General features: G+C 53.6%; 1 protein-coding gene across 4 annotated transcripts in view; it reads left to right on the top strand.

Moving 5' to 3' along the window:
* Window positions 1–15,644, top strand: part of WARS1 (tryptophanyl-tRNA synthetase 1) — a 32,155-nt gene extending 16,511 nt beyond the window's left edge. For 2 of the 4 annotated variants that reach the window (XM_045775398.2, XM_045775397.2), the window contains exons 5-12: window positions 2,029–2,148; window positions 2,672–2,854; window positions 7,163–7,263; window positions 8,955–9,067; window positions 9,274–9,447; window positions 13,398–13,538; window positions 14,414–14,571; window positions 15,375–15,644. In XM_045775398.2, coding sequence (XP_045631354.1) covers window positions 2,029–2,148; window positions 2,672–2,854; window positions 7,163–7,263; window positions 8,955–9,067; window positions 9,274–9,447; window positions 13,398–13,538; window positions 14,414–14,571; window positions 15,375–15,396 — 1,012 coding nt within the window. In that variant the 3' untranslated portion in view covers window positions 15,397–15,644. Of the gene's footprint in view, window positions 1–2,028; window positions 2,149–2,671; window positions 2,855–7,162; window positions 7,264–8,954; window positions 9,068–9,273; window positions 9,448–13,397; window positions 13,539–14,413 lie in introns of all 4 variants that reach the window. The other 2 variants (XR_015721877.1, XM_087856221.1) reach the window with 2 other exon arrangements.
* Window positions 15,645–16,245: the final 601 nt, after the last annotated feature.

The raw sequence follows: 16,245 nt of genomic DNA, 5'->3' as shown, positions 1-16,245 counted from the left end.
CCGAAATCAAGTCAGATGTTTAACCGACTGCACCACCCAGCACCCCTGTTAATTGTTTTTTAATATTTGATAAAATTCACCATGAAGCCATCTGGTCCCAGGCTTTTCTTTGTGGATCATTTTTTGATTGCTACTTCAATTTCTTTGTTATAGATCCGTTCAGATTTTCTCTTTCTTTTGGAGTCAGTTTGCTAGTTGTTTCTCTCCAATAATTGGTCTTTTTCATCAGGGTTGTGGGCATACGCTTGTTCCTAGTATTCCTTTGTAATCCTTTTTATTCCTGTAAAATCAGTAGTAATGTCCCTTTTTTCATTCCTGACTTTGGTAGAGTCTTCATTTTTTTTCCCCTCTTGGTCACTTTAGCTTAAGGTTTACCAATTTTGTTGATCTTAAATCAAAACTTTTTATCTTGGGGCAACTGGGTGACTCAGTCAGTTAAGCATCTGCCTTCGGCTCAGGTCTTGATGGGAGTCTCTTTCTCCCTCTCCCTGTGCCCCTCCCCCTGCTCCTCTCTCACTCACTCTCTCTCAAATAAATGAAATCTTTAAAAAAAAAAATTTTTAGTCTCAGCACTTGACAGTTCTTCTTGCGCATGCACCTTACTTTATTTACTTCAGTATAGTAACCCTATAGGCGCTTGGCTTAGGGCGTCATAGGACTTGCAGCTTTTGGCCATTCACAGATTTGAGAATGCCCCTCTGTCTAATTTTATCATCTGTAAAGTAGGGAATTAGCTGGCGAGCTGCAAACTGTGGGCTTTGACTAGGCTCCCTCACCTGCCGGAAGCCATTCTCACAAAGCTGAGCTCTGAGTGCTTACCTGAGTCCATCATCTGCACCGCTCGAGAGCGCCTTGCCCCCAGGGCAGCACGTGGGCGAAGGCTCTCAGAGACTTGAAGAACAGCTCAGGGGACAGCTGCATTTTTTTTCTCTCCTATAAACCCATAAAAGTTTGATTTGGTTAATTGTGAGAACCAAAGAAGGACTCTTTCTTCCAAAATTAAGTTTAATTCTTTCCTTATTTCAAAAGCAGTATATTATTGGTCCCTGTAGGAGAAAAATAAAATAAATAAAATTAAATTAAAAAATGAAATCTCAACACAAAGAAACAATTCCCATAATCCCATGAGCCCAGAGAGGAGCACTGTTAACCCTTGATGTGGGGTATGAGGAGGAGTCACTTTTTAGAATACTCGTGTGGGGTCTCCTACTCGGACCCCTGAAAAAGGTCCTCTTTTATTTGGGGACACTTTGTCCAGAAACAAAGAACATTTGCACCCTTGAGTAGTGGTTTCACACCCTGGCGAACTTTGTGATCACTGAGGGAGCTTTTTAAAAATAACAGATTCCCAGACGTCACCCAAACCCACTGAATCAGAATTTCTGAAGGTGGGACCCAGGCAGAGGTAATGCGACCAGGTGATTCTGACGCATAGCCAGGAAGGAGAACCCTTCATGTCATCGTCTGTGGACCGCAGTCCCGGAGACAGGCGGATGAGTCCAGAATGACGCCCAGCTGAAGACACTTGGTCCCAGCCTGGCTGAGGAAGCCCAAATGAGATTTCCAGCTAGGGACTTCCCCTCCACACTCCTAGGAGTTCTTTCTAACTCCTGTCCCTGAGTCAGGACTGTGTGGAACCCTGCAGTCTCCCCGGTCTAGATCTCCAGAGTCTCCAGGCTAGGGGTTCTGACCAAGGATTGTGTAGTTTCAGCTTGGTGTCATTCCCAGGAACAGGTGTAAAGTAGATGGTGTGTGGATGTTGGTATTTGAAGTTTCTGAAGGGCTTACATTGGCTGCCCAACCGTATCCCTCTTTCATTCCAGACCTGCATGTCTTTTACTTTAAAACAATCACAGGAGAAAGAAATAATATTGGTAGACGTTTCCTGTCATTTTTCTAATATGGGCACCATGGGTAACAAATTCTAATCGCTGTGTTGTGTTTTCTCTGTCTTCTCCAAGTGAGCATTAGTGCTTTAGTGTTTCTCTCAGTGTTTCACACCATTTCCTTTTCTCCTTTTTCCTTTAGAGATGTGAACCAAATTCTTGATGCCTATGAAAACAAGAAGCCATTTTATCTGTATACAGGCAGGGGCCCCTCTTCTGAAGCAATGCATGTAGGTCACCTCATCCCATTTATTTTCACAAAGTAAGTATTGTATCGTATGTCTTTTTTCCCTTTTATTAGTGAATTAGGAATGTTAGTTATCAACCATGTCAGAATGACAGGACAGTCCTAGTTGTATTTGTTAAACGAGGTATGAGGGGACTGGTGCTGTTGTGGCTTTGGTTCCCTCTGTTTCCAGTGTCACGTTAGAAAGCGTGGTATGATGGAGCAAGCACGGCTTTGGAGTCAGCCTGTCTGTCTCCTCCTGTCCCTGTCCCTGTGACCGTAGCAGTCACTTCCCTGAGCCACCTTTTCTACGTCTGTAGGAGGGGACTGATAACACGTACCTCCTAAAACCATCGCCAGGCTGCAAAATCGCATAGATCAGCTCGCACGGAGCAGAACACAGGGCCTTCTGCACTGCTGAGTGTCGTAGCCCAGCTTCATGGCTTAAGATCGTGTGATTGGATAGACAAAGTTTTGACACACATTCTCAGTAGGAGCTGTGTGTTCGGATGCAGAACAGGGAAGTGAGATGACAGCCTTCTTCCCGCGTGTCTCGCAGGTGGCTGCAGGATGTGTTTAACGTGCCCTTGGTCATCCAGATGACGGATGATGAGAAGTACCTGTGGAAGGACCTGACCCTGGACCAGGCCTATGGCTATGCCGTGGAGAACGCCAAGGACATCATTGCCTGCGGCTTTGACATCAACAAGACTTTCATCTTCTCCGACCTCGACTACATGGGGTAAGGAGTGCGTGGCTGCATGGCCTTAAGATCTGGAGAACGTTTTCCTTCCTTTCTGACATGTCGGGATGTGGTTTCTTGGTCTCTTTCACCAGCTGAGGTTTCCAGCCCCAGCTTGAGACGGAATTGTATTTTCCCTCCAGGGAGAGTCAGTTTGCTGGGTTAGGGTCTTTCTCTTTCTTGGAGTACCTTTTTCCTCACAGAGAAAAGACTGGCTGGCACACGGTCCCCTCACAGTCCAGTTCTTTAAATCGGCCACTCCGTAGCTGAAATATTGCATTCAGAAAACCCTTGTATTGAAGCTTTTTTTTTTTTTTTAAGACTTCATTTATATGTCAGAGAGAGAGTACTAGAGAGCAAGCGTAAGCAGGGGGAGCAGCAGGCAGAGGGAGAAGCAGGCTCCCGCTGAGCAAGGAGCCCAGTGCGGGACTTGATCTGGGATCAGAAGCCACAGCGGCACCAGTCCCCTCATACCTGGGATCGCAACCGGAGCGAAAAGCAAACGCTTCACCAACTGAGCCACCCAGGTGTCCCCAAATTGAAACTTCTGAGGTTTTCTTCATCCCAAATGACTACCAAGAACTGTGTTAGAAAAATAAGACTCTGGGGTGCCTGGGTGGCACAGCGGTTGGGCGTCTGCCTTCGGCTCAGGGCGTGATCCCAGCGTTATGGGATCGAGCCCCACATCAGGCTCCTCCGCTAGGAGCCTGCTTCTTCCTCTCCCACTCCCCCTGCTTGTGTTCCCTCTCTCGCTGGCTGTCTCTATCTCTGTCAAATAAATAAATAAAATCTTTAAAAAAAAAAAAAAGAAAGAAAAATAAGACTCTGTCACGTGTCCCAGTAAGAATATGTTGTTCTGCTCAGCAAGTACTTCCTGAGCACCTGAGATGCAGTGCTCCCCCCAAGGCTCTGGCGGTCCCCAGGAATGTAAGGGGTGTGGCCCCTGTCACTGAGGGCTCGTCGCCAGGCCAGGACAGGGTGCGGCAAAGCACGGGATGGACTGTGTTCAACTGAGTGTGGAGGAGCTTATTACCGTTTCCCCAGAATGTCCCCTTTATAGGATTGCATCCAGGTGGTGGCTTCATATCCACAGAAATAGTTGCCTTGATAAGAAGTCTGGCCTTTCTGCCAACTAGTAAATGAATTCCTAACTTTCTAATTTTATCTGTGAGGTTTTTAAAATCACTTCTCTGTGGGCATAGAGACATTGTGGTGTCCTTGAGGAGACATGGTCTTTGAAGGAAGAACACAGACCTGGTTTCAAGTCCTGGCACCTCTGTTTAATGGTCATGAGTCGCAGCAAGCCTGGTCAATGAAATAGAGTTACATGAGACCTTAGGAGTCATCATCATTATAATTTGCATGGTGCTTTATTTTCTCTCTCTCCCCTCATTCCTTAAGAAGACCTGATTCTCCTGCTCGCGCACATAGCCACACCCTGGGCCCTGCTGCTCTTTCCAGGGCCAGGCCGAGCTGGCAGCTGCCCAGTCACCACATCCTGTGGTGCTGCCTCTTGCCTCCCACGGTAGCCCCTCGCAGCCTCAGTCCCCCACCAGCCAGCACTCTCTGTGAAGCACAGATGGTCTTGCCGCTCTCCACCCCGTGCCGCTCCCACTCTGTCATCATCAGGACGAAGCACTCACTTTCCATGACAGGCCCTTCGGTGATTAGGCTGGTGTTCCTCTCCAGTGTCACTGCCACCTCAGCGAGACGGAACACTCTGCAGTTCCACAGCCCCCCTCTTCTCTGCCCAGAGATCCCCCCCTCTTCTGACCTCACCTGTCCCAATGCGGAGGAGCCCTACGTGGTCTCCAAACACACGGGCAAGCATCACCTCTTCCTGGGAGCAGTCCCTCCCACGGTCCGATTCACATGCGCCCCCCAGCACACCAGGCTCCACCTTGGCCACATCTGGTATGCGGTGAGGGGTGGCCATACTCCGCTGGGTCAGTAAAACAAATAGTCACTGAGTGCTCTCTGTGGCCAGTGCCCTCCTAGGCCCTGAGAACCCAGCAGTGAGCCAAGCAGGGTCGCTGCCTCGCTGACCGGAGGTGCTGGTGGGGCAGAAACAAACATCTCCTGCATCCACGATGATGACAGTGGTAGGCGCGGGAGGGGCCACCACACACACACACACACACACACCCCTCCGCACTCTGCACATTCTGAGAGAATTCGGGATCCGAGGCCACTTGCCCAGCCCATCTCTCTGCGTTCTGCACTTGGTGTCCTCAACCTTGCTCAAGAGGAACTTCCTTTTTCTTCATGAACTCAGAGTAGAAATGAAAACCCAGATGACTTGTACATCAGAGGGTCTGTGCTGCCTCTTCTCAGAAAGACCTTTTAGGTTGAACCTAAGTTCAGGAGAGAGTTTTAAAAGTTAAGTCCTGTTTTCAAATGTCTTATTCCCTTTAAGAGTTTTTTTGTTTGTTTGTTTGTTTGTTTGTTTGAACAGTTGAACTTTTTTTTTTCCTTGAAATTTAATTCAAAAAACTCAGATTTTTAATTTAACAAAGCTCCTTCCTGGTCTTCAGGAGCTGAAACTACAACCAAGCCAGCCTCCACCCTCTCTTTGGGTGGGAGCGAAGCGGCGAGGGCCCCATGGGGAAAGAAGCCCAGGGCAGGCAAGCTGGCTCTGGACGCCCCGTCCCCACACACGTTTCTGGCCCTGTGTGTGGGCCCAAGGAGGCCTTCCTGCCAGGAGCCGTGGGGGATGGAAAGCCACTGCACCGGGGATCTGAGAGCTGGTGTTCCAGACCCAGCCCTGCTCCTGGTTGGTGTGGTTCCTTTGGGCAAGTCCTTACATTCTCTGAGCCTCCGTTAGCCTGTAAGTCGGGGGCTTCGTACTAGTGAGAGGCAGTCTAGCGGAGGGGTTCGTCAGCGTGCCTGCCTGGGTTCACCTCCTGACCACCGTTTCCTGTGTGATGGGCACCTGAGTTATCTGCTCTCTGCCCGCTTACTCAGCCCGCTCCTTCATGCAGTAGGTATTCCTTGAGCATTCCAGGGAGCACCCGTGTTGGGAGCATTTCACATGCTGCCAGGTTCCCAGTGTGTCCTCTCTCTGTAACACGGTCCCTACCCCCACCACGACCAGTGCCCTGGGGCCGAAACTCAGCAAGCTGCTACATGAAAGTGGCTCTCTCCCCTCTCCTGCTCCTGAGTGGGACTTGGTTCAGCTCTGCCCAAGCCCTGGTGTGGGGTCTTTGCCTTTACAGTCCTCCCTGCCTCATGGCTGCCCCCAACCCAGGCAGCCAGTGCCCCTATATTTCTGACGCCCCACCCCCACCCCCGCATCTGCCCAGGGACATTCAGGAGTTCTCCATCCAGGGACAACAGTCTTAAACTTTTTCAAAAGCTGCAAGATGTGGTGAGAAAAGCATAGGCGTTGTGGCCAGCCGAGCCTGGTTTTGGATCCCAGCTCTTGTGCTCACTGGGTCTGTGACATGACCCTTAACCTCTCAGAGCCTCGGTCTTTACCTGGAAAGTGGAGGCAAGGCTGCTACTTCAAAGGGGAGTTGAGCAGTGTTAATCCATGTCCAGCACTTAACAGCTCCTGCCACATGATGTAAACACATAGTAAACAGTAGCTCTTCCAGTTTTTCTCTTTCTGTCTCTGTGGGGCCTGACACCTGCTGCGGTAGAGAGTAGAGCTGCTGAGCATATTAGAGATGCCATATAAGAAGTCTCTCTGGGTTCTGTCCCCTCCCTGTATTTGCTTCATCCTCAGCCTAGGTCCCTCTGGTAGCAGAATGGCTGCTGCAGGTCCAGGCCTCCTGTCTGCATCCCTCACCATCTAGGAGAGAGTATCTGGTTGCTTGAGCCAGCCACTGTGGGCCAGCCCTGTTGAGCATGAGGTCATCCTGCCCAGACAGCACCGCTGCCGAAGTGGACGGGGCCGTGGCAGCTGGACGCGTTGGTTTCTCTGCAGATAGTCTCCCACCACACAGAACAGGGTCTGTCTCACAGGAACGCTCCCTCGGGGCTCCCATACCGAAAGCTCTACAGCACACTTGACCGCTGACCCTGGCAGAGCTGAAATGCTCCTTGCAAGCCACGGAGTCTGAGCCTGTTACGTTCTTGCCTCGTCCGCCCATCATCTGGCGTCGGTCTCACACTGGTTCCCACACTTCCCTGGCAGCTCCACTTGGCCTGCTGCAGCTCTTCACTTAGAGATGCCCTCTGAGCACCTTCCTGCCCAGCCTGTGTCCTCAGCCCACAGCTGCATACTTGGGCTGCACCGTCTGCTGCTTCGGCTCTGGCGGGCGGCTGCCCTCTGAACCCGGCGCTTGATTCCGATTGTCTTTGCAGGATGAGCCCAGGCTTCTACAAGAACGTGGTGAAGATTCAGAAGCACGTTACCTTCAACCAAGTAAAAGGCATTTTCGGTTTCACTGACAGTGACTCCATCGGTAAGGAGCTTGCCGTGACCTGCAGCCTGGGGTAAAACACGGGCGGCTGCCCGGGGCCCAGCTGCCTCTCAGGTGGCAGCCTTTGCCCCTCACCTCCCCACAGCGAGCCCACGGGCAGGTCTCCCTGGGAGCCGGAGGAGCTGGTGCCATGCCTGCGGCCCCATTTCTGGGCCTCGGGGCTGTACTTCAGGAGACCGTCTGTCACTCCTCAGTCCCCCACTAAGAGGTTTAGAAGGAAGGAGAAGGGTGGGGATGATTAGAGTTCCTCTGCCTGCTCGTGGGGTCCCAGCTAGTGTGGGTGCCTCTGCTAGAGGCCAGGAGCCTCTTCCCCTGTAAGAGCTTGAGCAGAGCCCTGAGGAGCCCACCCTGCCCACCTTCCTTGTCCTTCCGTGGCTCAGCCCCCTGCACAACACATGTCCGTTTCCATATACTTCCATGCCTGTCAGATGCGTCAGCCTTCTCCTCCTAGTCCCACAGCTCCTGAAGCTAAGAATTGATCCCTGAGACTTGTGGGTCTCCTGCTCCCCTCCCCTATTTTGTTTCTGGGGCTCGGCTCCAGGCCGAGCAGCCGCTATCCCAGGACAGCATCCCAGGGTGTGCCTGCGGGTGCCACATGGGAGAGCTTGTCCTGCTGGGAGGGGCACAGCCCAGGGCCCTGGCGCTGAGGGACCATCAGGAGCAAGAGCAGAAACGCCGCCGTGGAGAGGCCTCACTGGGGGGCTTTTCACACGAGCAAGAGCCTTTTCTTGGATGTTTCGGTCAAATGCATTCCTGACAATTGGGACATAACCCTGTGCTTTCGAGAGGGTTTCTATTGTCGGAATGCCAGCATTTCATGGGAAGATGTCTCAGGGAAGGCGGCACTGGGCGAGTAAGAGACAGTAGACCTACGACTAGCCACACACGCTGTGCTGCCCGACACCTGGGTTTGAGTCCTGGCCCAGCCGGCTGCTTGCTGTGTCTTAGCTGTGGCAAGCTATGTCGACAGTCTGAGCCTCAAAGTCCATGTCCGTAAGTGGGGGCCATGTGGCACTTTTTTGTAGAGGTGTGAGCAGTAGACGAGCCCGGGGAAGGCCCCAAGCACAGCCTGCATCCCCATGCAGGAAATGGCCGCCACTGTGTGCGTGAACGGGGCGCTGGTGGTGGTGGCAGCGTGAGTGTGCCCACGTAGCACAGCTGGTGGGGGCTGGCCCAACACCGCTTGTCCGAGCTCACACGAAGGTCAGTGCCCTTGGATCCCTTGTGCAGGTCTAAGCAAATAGCAGTAGCGGTGTTAACAACAGCACTTGAAATCTGAAAACCGTTTTAGGTACCAGGTCATCGTAATTTGTATGATTAAAGGCGAGGAACAACTTATGTGCCCGTGGGTAAAGCCTGGCTGAACACTCCCAGACACATTTACAGGACAATGTATTTAACAACTACCCAAATGAGGGGAAAGGTGAGGAAAAAACTGGATAGTGTGCAATCACAACAGAAACGCAGAGGGAAATTGAGAAGACATGAAAAGAGACACACACTGGAACTGTAGATTGTCTCTCTTCCTTACTGTTCTGTGCTTTCTGAGTCTCTTGAGCGATGATCGCGTCTCTAAAGGGGAGAACGCCTGTTCGTGTTCATCCCTCTTGCTGGGTGAATTAACCAGAACAGGAGTCAATGTCGTGTGTAAAAATACTGTGTTTGCACTTCAGGGAAGATCAGCTTTCCTGCCATCCAGGCTGCCCCCTCCTTCAGCAACTCATTCCCTCAGATCTTCCGAGACCGGGCAGACATCCAGTGCCTCATCCCCTGTGCCATCGACCAGGTCAGGAGGCAGAGCAAGGCGTTGTTTGGTCTGGGGCGCTGCACTCTTTGATGGGGATGGAGGTTTTAAAAGGTGTTGGGCCGGGGGCGGTCCTGTAAGCTACTTGGGAGCTGGGAGCTTCCCATGGAGCCACGGAGGTATTGTCCACGGGCTGACAGCCAGCCTGTTTCTGCCAGCTGTCCTCAGAGGCCCCTCTGCCTCCACAGGATCCTTACTTCAGGATGACAAGAGACGTCGCCCCCAGGATCGGCTACCCTAAACCAGCCCTGCTGCACTCCACCTTCTTCCCCGCCCTGCAGGGGGCCCAGACCAAGATGAGCGCCAGCGACCCCAACTCCTCCATCTTCCTCACGGACACCGCCAAGCAGATCAAGAACAAGGTGAGCACCGTCTGGGGTGGAGGGGCAGCCTGTGCACACAGAGCAGACGTGCCATACACACACACACACACACACACACACTCGCAGGCACGCACACGTGTGGCGTGACTATTCTTCCAGCATCCTCGCCACGGCGCTGGGTTCCAGGATCAGTGACAGCGGCTGCCCGTGACCTCAAGGCGGCTGTCCCTGTTCCCCAGCACCCGCTGAACTTGTGAAAGTTTGGATTTTTCTTCTCTTTCTTCTTCTCTGCTTTTCTCACCAGTGCTCTGCTCTGGAAGCAAAATCATGGCAGTTTTCTTTTTTTGTTGTTGTTTTTTGTTTTTAAGATTTTATTTGAAAGAGAGAGCATGAGTGGGAGGAGGCGTAGAGGGAGAAGGACAGACAGACTCCCCGCTGAGCAGGGAGCCTGACTCGGGACTCGATCCCAGGACCTTGAGATCATGACCTGAGCCCAAAGCAGACGCTTCACCGACTGAGCCACTCAGGCGCCCCTTGGCAGTTTTCTTGAAAGTAAATGATAGAACATATTCTAGTGAATTTCCAAGCAACGGTCATAGTCCAGTAGATGGACCAGGAGCTTTGTGGTTTTGGGCTTTATTTCTCATGGCGGAGACAGTGGTGAGTGCCCTTAGAGGGATGAAGGCCAGAGAGGATGACCAGCTCAGCCTAGGTGGGGCTTAGGGGCCGCACATTCTCACGGACACTGGGAACGGGTGGGGTCCCTTCAATAAGACAGTCGTGTCTGACCCGGCATGCAACGGGCACTCAGCAAATATTTGTCAAGTCACCAAAGAAATGAGAATTAGGAATCCGTTTGATCTTTTTTCCTTCCCAGGGCCCTGCTTCTGTTGCTCAGGGCTGAACTACAGGTACAGCCCCCTCGCTGTCCCATGAAGCTGTTGACATTTTATTTGGAATCAGGTGTGTGTCTGTGGGTGGGAAGTTTATAGCAGGAATGACCAAATCAGTATCTGAGGTGTGTAATACAACCGTCTGCAACCCCTTCCAGGGTCCCTAGCGGCTTCTGGTTGACAGCGAAGAAACCTTTAATGTCCAAACTCTCTTCCACCCTCTATTGGCAGCTGGTATATTCAGGGCTTTTCTTAGCCTTTCACTACTGGTTGGAAGTTCCAAAGCACGGAGTACAGAAGCGGGAGGGGGGCTCCTCTTCTCTGCAGAAAAGAAGGCATTTTGTTTGGTTTTTTAGTTTTAAAGAAGTCATTTTTGGATCCAAGGCATTTTTCCTTCACTTAGGGACCAGCAAAGGCCCTGAGGGCTGCGTGGGCAGTGAGCGTGAGGTCAGGAAGCACACGGCTGCAGAGGCCGCGAGGGTTGTGAGCGGCATGTGGGGCAGGACTGGCCAGGGGTGGGGCATTTTCTCCGGCTCTCCTGAGAATAGCAGCAGTAGCTGGGCTGGGCACACGGCAGCTTGGCTGTGTCCTCTCCTGCCACGTGGTCGCCTGTGTGATCTCACCAAGTCCTGTCAACCACCCGGGAGGCCATGTTCATCTTGTAGGCAAGGAAGTCAAAACTCAGAGGGACCAGGCAGCTTCCTATGTCCACACAGCTGGGGAGTGGTGGGGTTGGGACCGGAACCCAGCTCCCCCGTTGCATGGGCCCTCCCATGGCCTAGAGTCAGGAACCCCAGGTTGTCAGTGTCCTGCCGCTTCACTGCCGTCGGTGAGTGACCTTGTCCAGGTGAGACATCTCTGAAGTGGGAGCCGCTGTACTGACTTCATAGACTTGAGACAAGGCTTACGTTTGATCACATGTAAAAAGTGTTTGTGAACTGTGGAGTGCAGCCCAGATTTAAGAATTTAGTTCAAAATGAAGAGTTGGTCAGCTGCTTTGCAGGATAGGCCAAAACAGGCCTTCCCCAGGCTGTCACACAGGCCCTGCTCTGGAGCCCGCCAGACCAGTCCCTCCTGCCGGCAGCCTCGGAGTATGGAACTCCTCTTCAGGGACGAGTGTCTATGACGCAGTTTGCCAGCCCGGCTACCCACTTGTGATTTTGGATCACAGGAGCCCTGTAGTACCCATGCCCAGAGCTGGCCTGGTTCAGTGGCCCCACCCTGCCCTGGGCCTGGGGGCTCCTACAGGCCAGCTCAACTGTCCATTGGATTGTAGCAGCCAGAGTGCACTCTCTCTTGGAGTTTGGTGGTTGAATCAAGCTCCCCTGTCCCTCAGCCCAGACATCCTTGCCAGGCATAGTTTCCTTTTACACCAGATCACGCTGGTTTTGGTATATCTCACTTGCTTTTGTTATTTTGGATCCTGGCCCCTGCATTCTGGTCCCCACAACCAAGGCTGCTCTGCACCCTAACCCAAACCCGTTTTCCTGTTGGTTTCCCATGAGGGGGGCCCCAGCCGCACTGAGGACCAGCCAGTCCAACACCAGGCAAACTTAAGCCATTGTCAGAAGATTGGTGTCCCAGGAAGGGTCAGCCTGGCTCTGCCATTCACTGCCACATTCAGCAGGTCCTTGACACTGCGCCCCGTTCTCGCCTGTAAGATGCAGAAAGCAGTACGGAGGTCACTGTGTTTTTGGCAATTTAGTGATGTGATCATGGTGACGCCCACCATTCGTGGCACGTCTTGGTCCCATGGGAGGAGTAGTACGTGGGTGGCAGCGGCACCCATGCATCTTGGAAAACATGCAACAGATGCACCTTTCCTCATCTTGCTGTCAGACGAGGACCGGGAACTGTCCCAAGGCCCTTGGATAGCCTTTAAACCAGCCCTTGGAGCCTGGGAGGCTCTGTTCTCACGACTTTCTTCCTGGTACTAGAGGGTCTTCCCTGAGGCCTAGCAGTGACCTGGCTTCGCCTGTGAGCCTGAGCATAGGAAGAGGCCCGTGTGGGCAGGGGCTGCCCCGCGGCACCATCAGACCCCCAGCGACTGCCCAAGGGCGCCAGAGCTCAGGAGAACCCAGTCCTAGTGCTTTCTCTTCCCATTTGTTTTGTAGTTTCCATGGTTAGTGCAGTTTGCTTAACCTTGATGAAGGCAAGGGAAGATGAAGGTGCACTGGTCATTCCCCCCCACCCCGCCCCGTCCCCACCAGCATCCGGCCATCTGTGCTTCCCCTTTGCGTGGGGCACAGAGCAGGTGCCGCTCCCTGCCACTGGACAGCCTCTGCCCTGGGGTCTGCCTGCTGCTGGTCCATAGCCCCGGAGCATCCCGTTAGCAATCTGCCCTGTGGTCCTGGGGAGGAGGAAGAAGCCTCTCAACCTAGGAACCGTCGCTCTACCCACCCTTTTCCCCAGTAAAGAAAAACGGTGACATTTGTATACAGTGGGTCTCATGTGCTCGTGGGAAGAAGGTTGAGGAGACTGTCCTTTTTGGCTTTTCTTCTCTCGCTTCTTGGCCCTGATTTCTCCAAGATTATCTTGAGTGATTCCAAAAACCATTGTGCTAGTATCTGAGTCTTTTTTCAGCTCCGGAAACTGCATATTTTTAGGTGGGGCTGCCTGCAGGCGCTGTCTCCCTCTGCGTGTCTCCTGGGCTCTGCTCTCCCTTTCGAGCCCCACTTGTGTGGCTCCTGTTCTCCCTTCCACGGCAGAGGAGACAGCAGCCACCCTTCCTGCGTAGTCTGAAACTCGAAGGTGCTTGTGTCCATCTGTCACCTGAGGACACTTCCCCCGTGTTTCAGCATGGGCAGCGCTTTGGCTTTCCCAGCTCTGTTGTGCGTTTCGTGGGTGCAGAGGTTCAGAGCTAACCCGTTCTCCCCCCCTTCTCTTCAGTTGGCCCCATTGGCACAGACCCAGGCTTGACAGACAGGGAGGAGCAATTCGTGGGACTCTTCCGACCGTGAGCCCCAGCCTCCCAGCCCTGGGACCTGACAAGGCAGAAGGCAGTCACTGGCCCAGCTGCCACCCTCGGCTCCCAGCCAGTTTCCACACGCAGGGCGGCCTAAACCAACTAGCATCTCTGTGCTCTTGCTGCCACAGGTCAACAAGCACGCGTTTTCTGGAGGCAGGGACACCGTCGAGGAGCACAGGCAGTTCGGAGGCAACTGTGACGTGGACGTGTCCTTCATGTACCTGACCTTCTTCCTCGAGGACGATGACAAGCTCGAGCAGATCAGGAAGGTGAGCCCACAGGCTGCAGGGTCCAGCCGGCCCCCAACTCTCTCACGGGACATGGGGGGGTCTGGCAGCCGAGCTTAGGGTGGTCGGAGCCCCTCAGGGCCTGGGCCTTGGGGGCAGGCCGTCAGCTGAGACAAGGTGAAAACCGAGGAGGTCCATCTGTCTTTAGTCACGTGCCAAGAAGCCTGGTGATAGTTCGCAAAAGAAAGCACGGGGCAGTGTGATCGTCACCCACAACGGTCTCCCATTACTGGACGCCACAGACCAGTAAATTCAAACAGGACAGAATAAGAGTTCAAATAATTCCCCCACCGAATTAGCGGGGCTTTGCGTTGCCGTAGTGTCGGCAGGGGCTTCGAGGCTCACCCAGGTGAGGCGAGGGTTGCGGCACGGCCCCTCAGCAGCAGTTTGGTGAGAAGTAGGAAGAGCCCGAAGAATATCTGTAGACTTGACCTCAGGTTTTCTCGTCCTTGGAATCTTTTCCACGGAAGTAATCCTGACTAAGAAAGAACTCGCCGTACAAACATGTTTAAAACTGATCATAGTGAAAAGTCCAGGACAGACGGTACAGCACAGGGGACGCTGACTAGGCGTTGCAGGAGCCGGCAGGGCGGGAGGGAGCTGTCGGTTGTCCAGCTGCGGAGCTCTGGCGCCCAGAGAGGAGGGCAGGGCGGAGAGTGGCGAGTCACGCCCCGCATCAGGCAGGATCCTCTCCATTTTAAGAAAAGCATCGTTTAAGGTGCAGGTCCTTGGACTTCTGGGCGCTGCCCCTGTGCCAGGCTCTGCGTGGGTGCCACGGGCTGGGCGGGCGCCCCGAGGAGTGAGGTGCCCGGGCACATGGAGCCGCTCGTCACTGCGGTCTGTCTCCTTCCGGGCAGGATTACACCAGCGGCGATATGCTCACTGGCGAGCTCAAGAAGACGCTCATAGAGGTTCTGCAGCCCTTGATCGCCGAGCACCAGGCCAGGCGCAAGGAGGTCACAGACGAGATAGTGAAAGAGTTCATGACTCCCCGGAAGCTGTCCTACGACTTTCAGTAACACTCCTTTTATATGTGCTTACAAGGAGATGTAATTTACCAATAATTCCAGCCCCATCAAATCAGCACTACCCGTAGGCTCTGTCACATGGTAATTACTGGCCTGGTATCTGGAAGCCCTCTGTGTGTGTGTGTGTGTCAGTACTGTGTTTTCCCGTGACACCCTCCTTTCTGTCTCCTGTGGGCAAAACCCTTGGGGTGATTGGGTGCCGGCTAACATGTCATGGTCAGACAAACAGTCCAGCTGGAGCCTCTCCCACAGAGCAGCCCTCACCTGTGGGACGTTTGGCTCCACGTCCACAAGCCAGCCTGTCAGGTCCACAGGACACCTGCTGTTCCCTACACACCTTCAGACCTGCTTTGTGAAAGTGTGTAGTCTATACATCTGGAATCAAAACAGCACGAGCATAAATTAAAATGTGCTTTGAAAAGTCTACGTGGGGAAGTTTAATGGGCACAGAGGTATTTCAGCCCGTGCCCAAAAAAATTTAAAAGAAGAATTGCCAGCCGAAAGCTTTGCTGTACGTTTGGCTAAGCGAGCTCCCAGCTTGAAAGCTGCTTTTCACATTGAATATTGGTCCAAGTTGGCTGGGTTTGACTAAATTGAGTCTTCTGTGGGCGAGACTCCGGTTCACTTCCCACACTCCAGACCATGCATGCACCGCACTCAAGAAATCATGCTTTTCCCTGAACGTACTAATACTTCGTTCCACCAAGTAATCCTTGACACTCCGCCCTGAAAGCCCATGGCCGCTTCACGCTGCTTGTGCCAGATGCTGAGGGGTCTGTTGTCTTTGCAGATGCTTTTGTTTTGACACTTGACTGGCGTGGAAGTCTCTGCACAGAGCAGTGCCCTGGGGCAGGTGGACGTAGCTAGAAAGCGCGCGGCAGCCGGCAAGGCCCTGAGCGGCGCATCCACGGGAGGCCTGGTTAACTGTGCACCCTGTGTAGTTTGGAAACGCTAAAGACCTATCTCAGGGAAGGCCCTGGGTTGAGGGGTCTGTGCTTTCTGGAAGTATGGGGTCCACTCCCTCATGTCACTCATTGGCGTGAATAAACTTCCTCCGGTCCTTCCTGTGTCGCTGTGCTCTGTCTGGGGCTCGAGGAGGGAGCAAGCCTGCTTCAGGCCCCAGCAGTGCTGCACCTGCGGCGTCCCCGGGGTCCAGGGGGTCACAAGATGCCTTCTAGCCATTGGCAGGCGCCCTGCTGCTGGCTCTCCTACCTCATGGGACACCTCCAGCCACCCAGTGGGGATGTCTCAGCAAGCAGCTGTCCTCCGCACACAGGCCGGGCAGTGCCTGTGCTGGGTGGTATGGGAGCCGGCCTGGGCTCTAACCTGGGCCACCCGGCCACCTGAGGCCGAGGGCAGAGGCCCTGCCGGGATGGAGCCCCAGGCTCCCTCTGCCTGCCCAACCTCAGCTGCAGGTGGGGAATCTGAGGCTTGAGAGAGGGCAGCGTGACTTGTCCAAGGCCACACACTGAGTTTGTCACAGAGCAGGCCTGTCCTGCCTTATTTGCTGTCTCCACACACACACACACACACAGAGGGACCATTTCACAAAGGAGAGCACCGAGGGTCCCACCCTGGTGTGCGGGACAACCTCATCTGTCTCCTCCTCCGGCCCCAGCACTCCCCGCCCCCAGCCAGAACCCCCAGCCCTGCTCACCTGG

The sequence above is a fragment of the Ursus americanus genome, chromosome 26 (assembly GCF_024610735.1).
Source record: "Ursus americanus isolate L20-20 chromosome 26, mUrsAme1.1.p, whole genome shotgun sequence".
NCBI lineage: Eukaryota > Metazoa > Chordata > Mammalia > Carnivora > Ursidae > Ursus > Ursus americanus.
The sequence above is the reverse complement of the archived record's forward strand: the minus strand, read 5'-3'. Positions and strand labels throughout refer to the sequence as shown.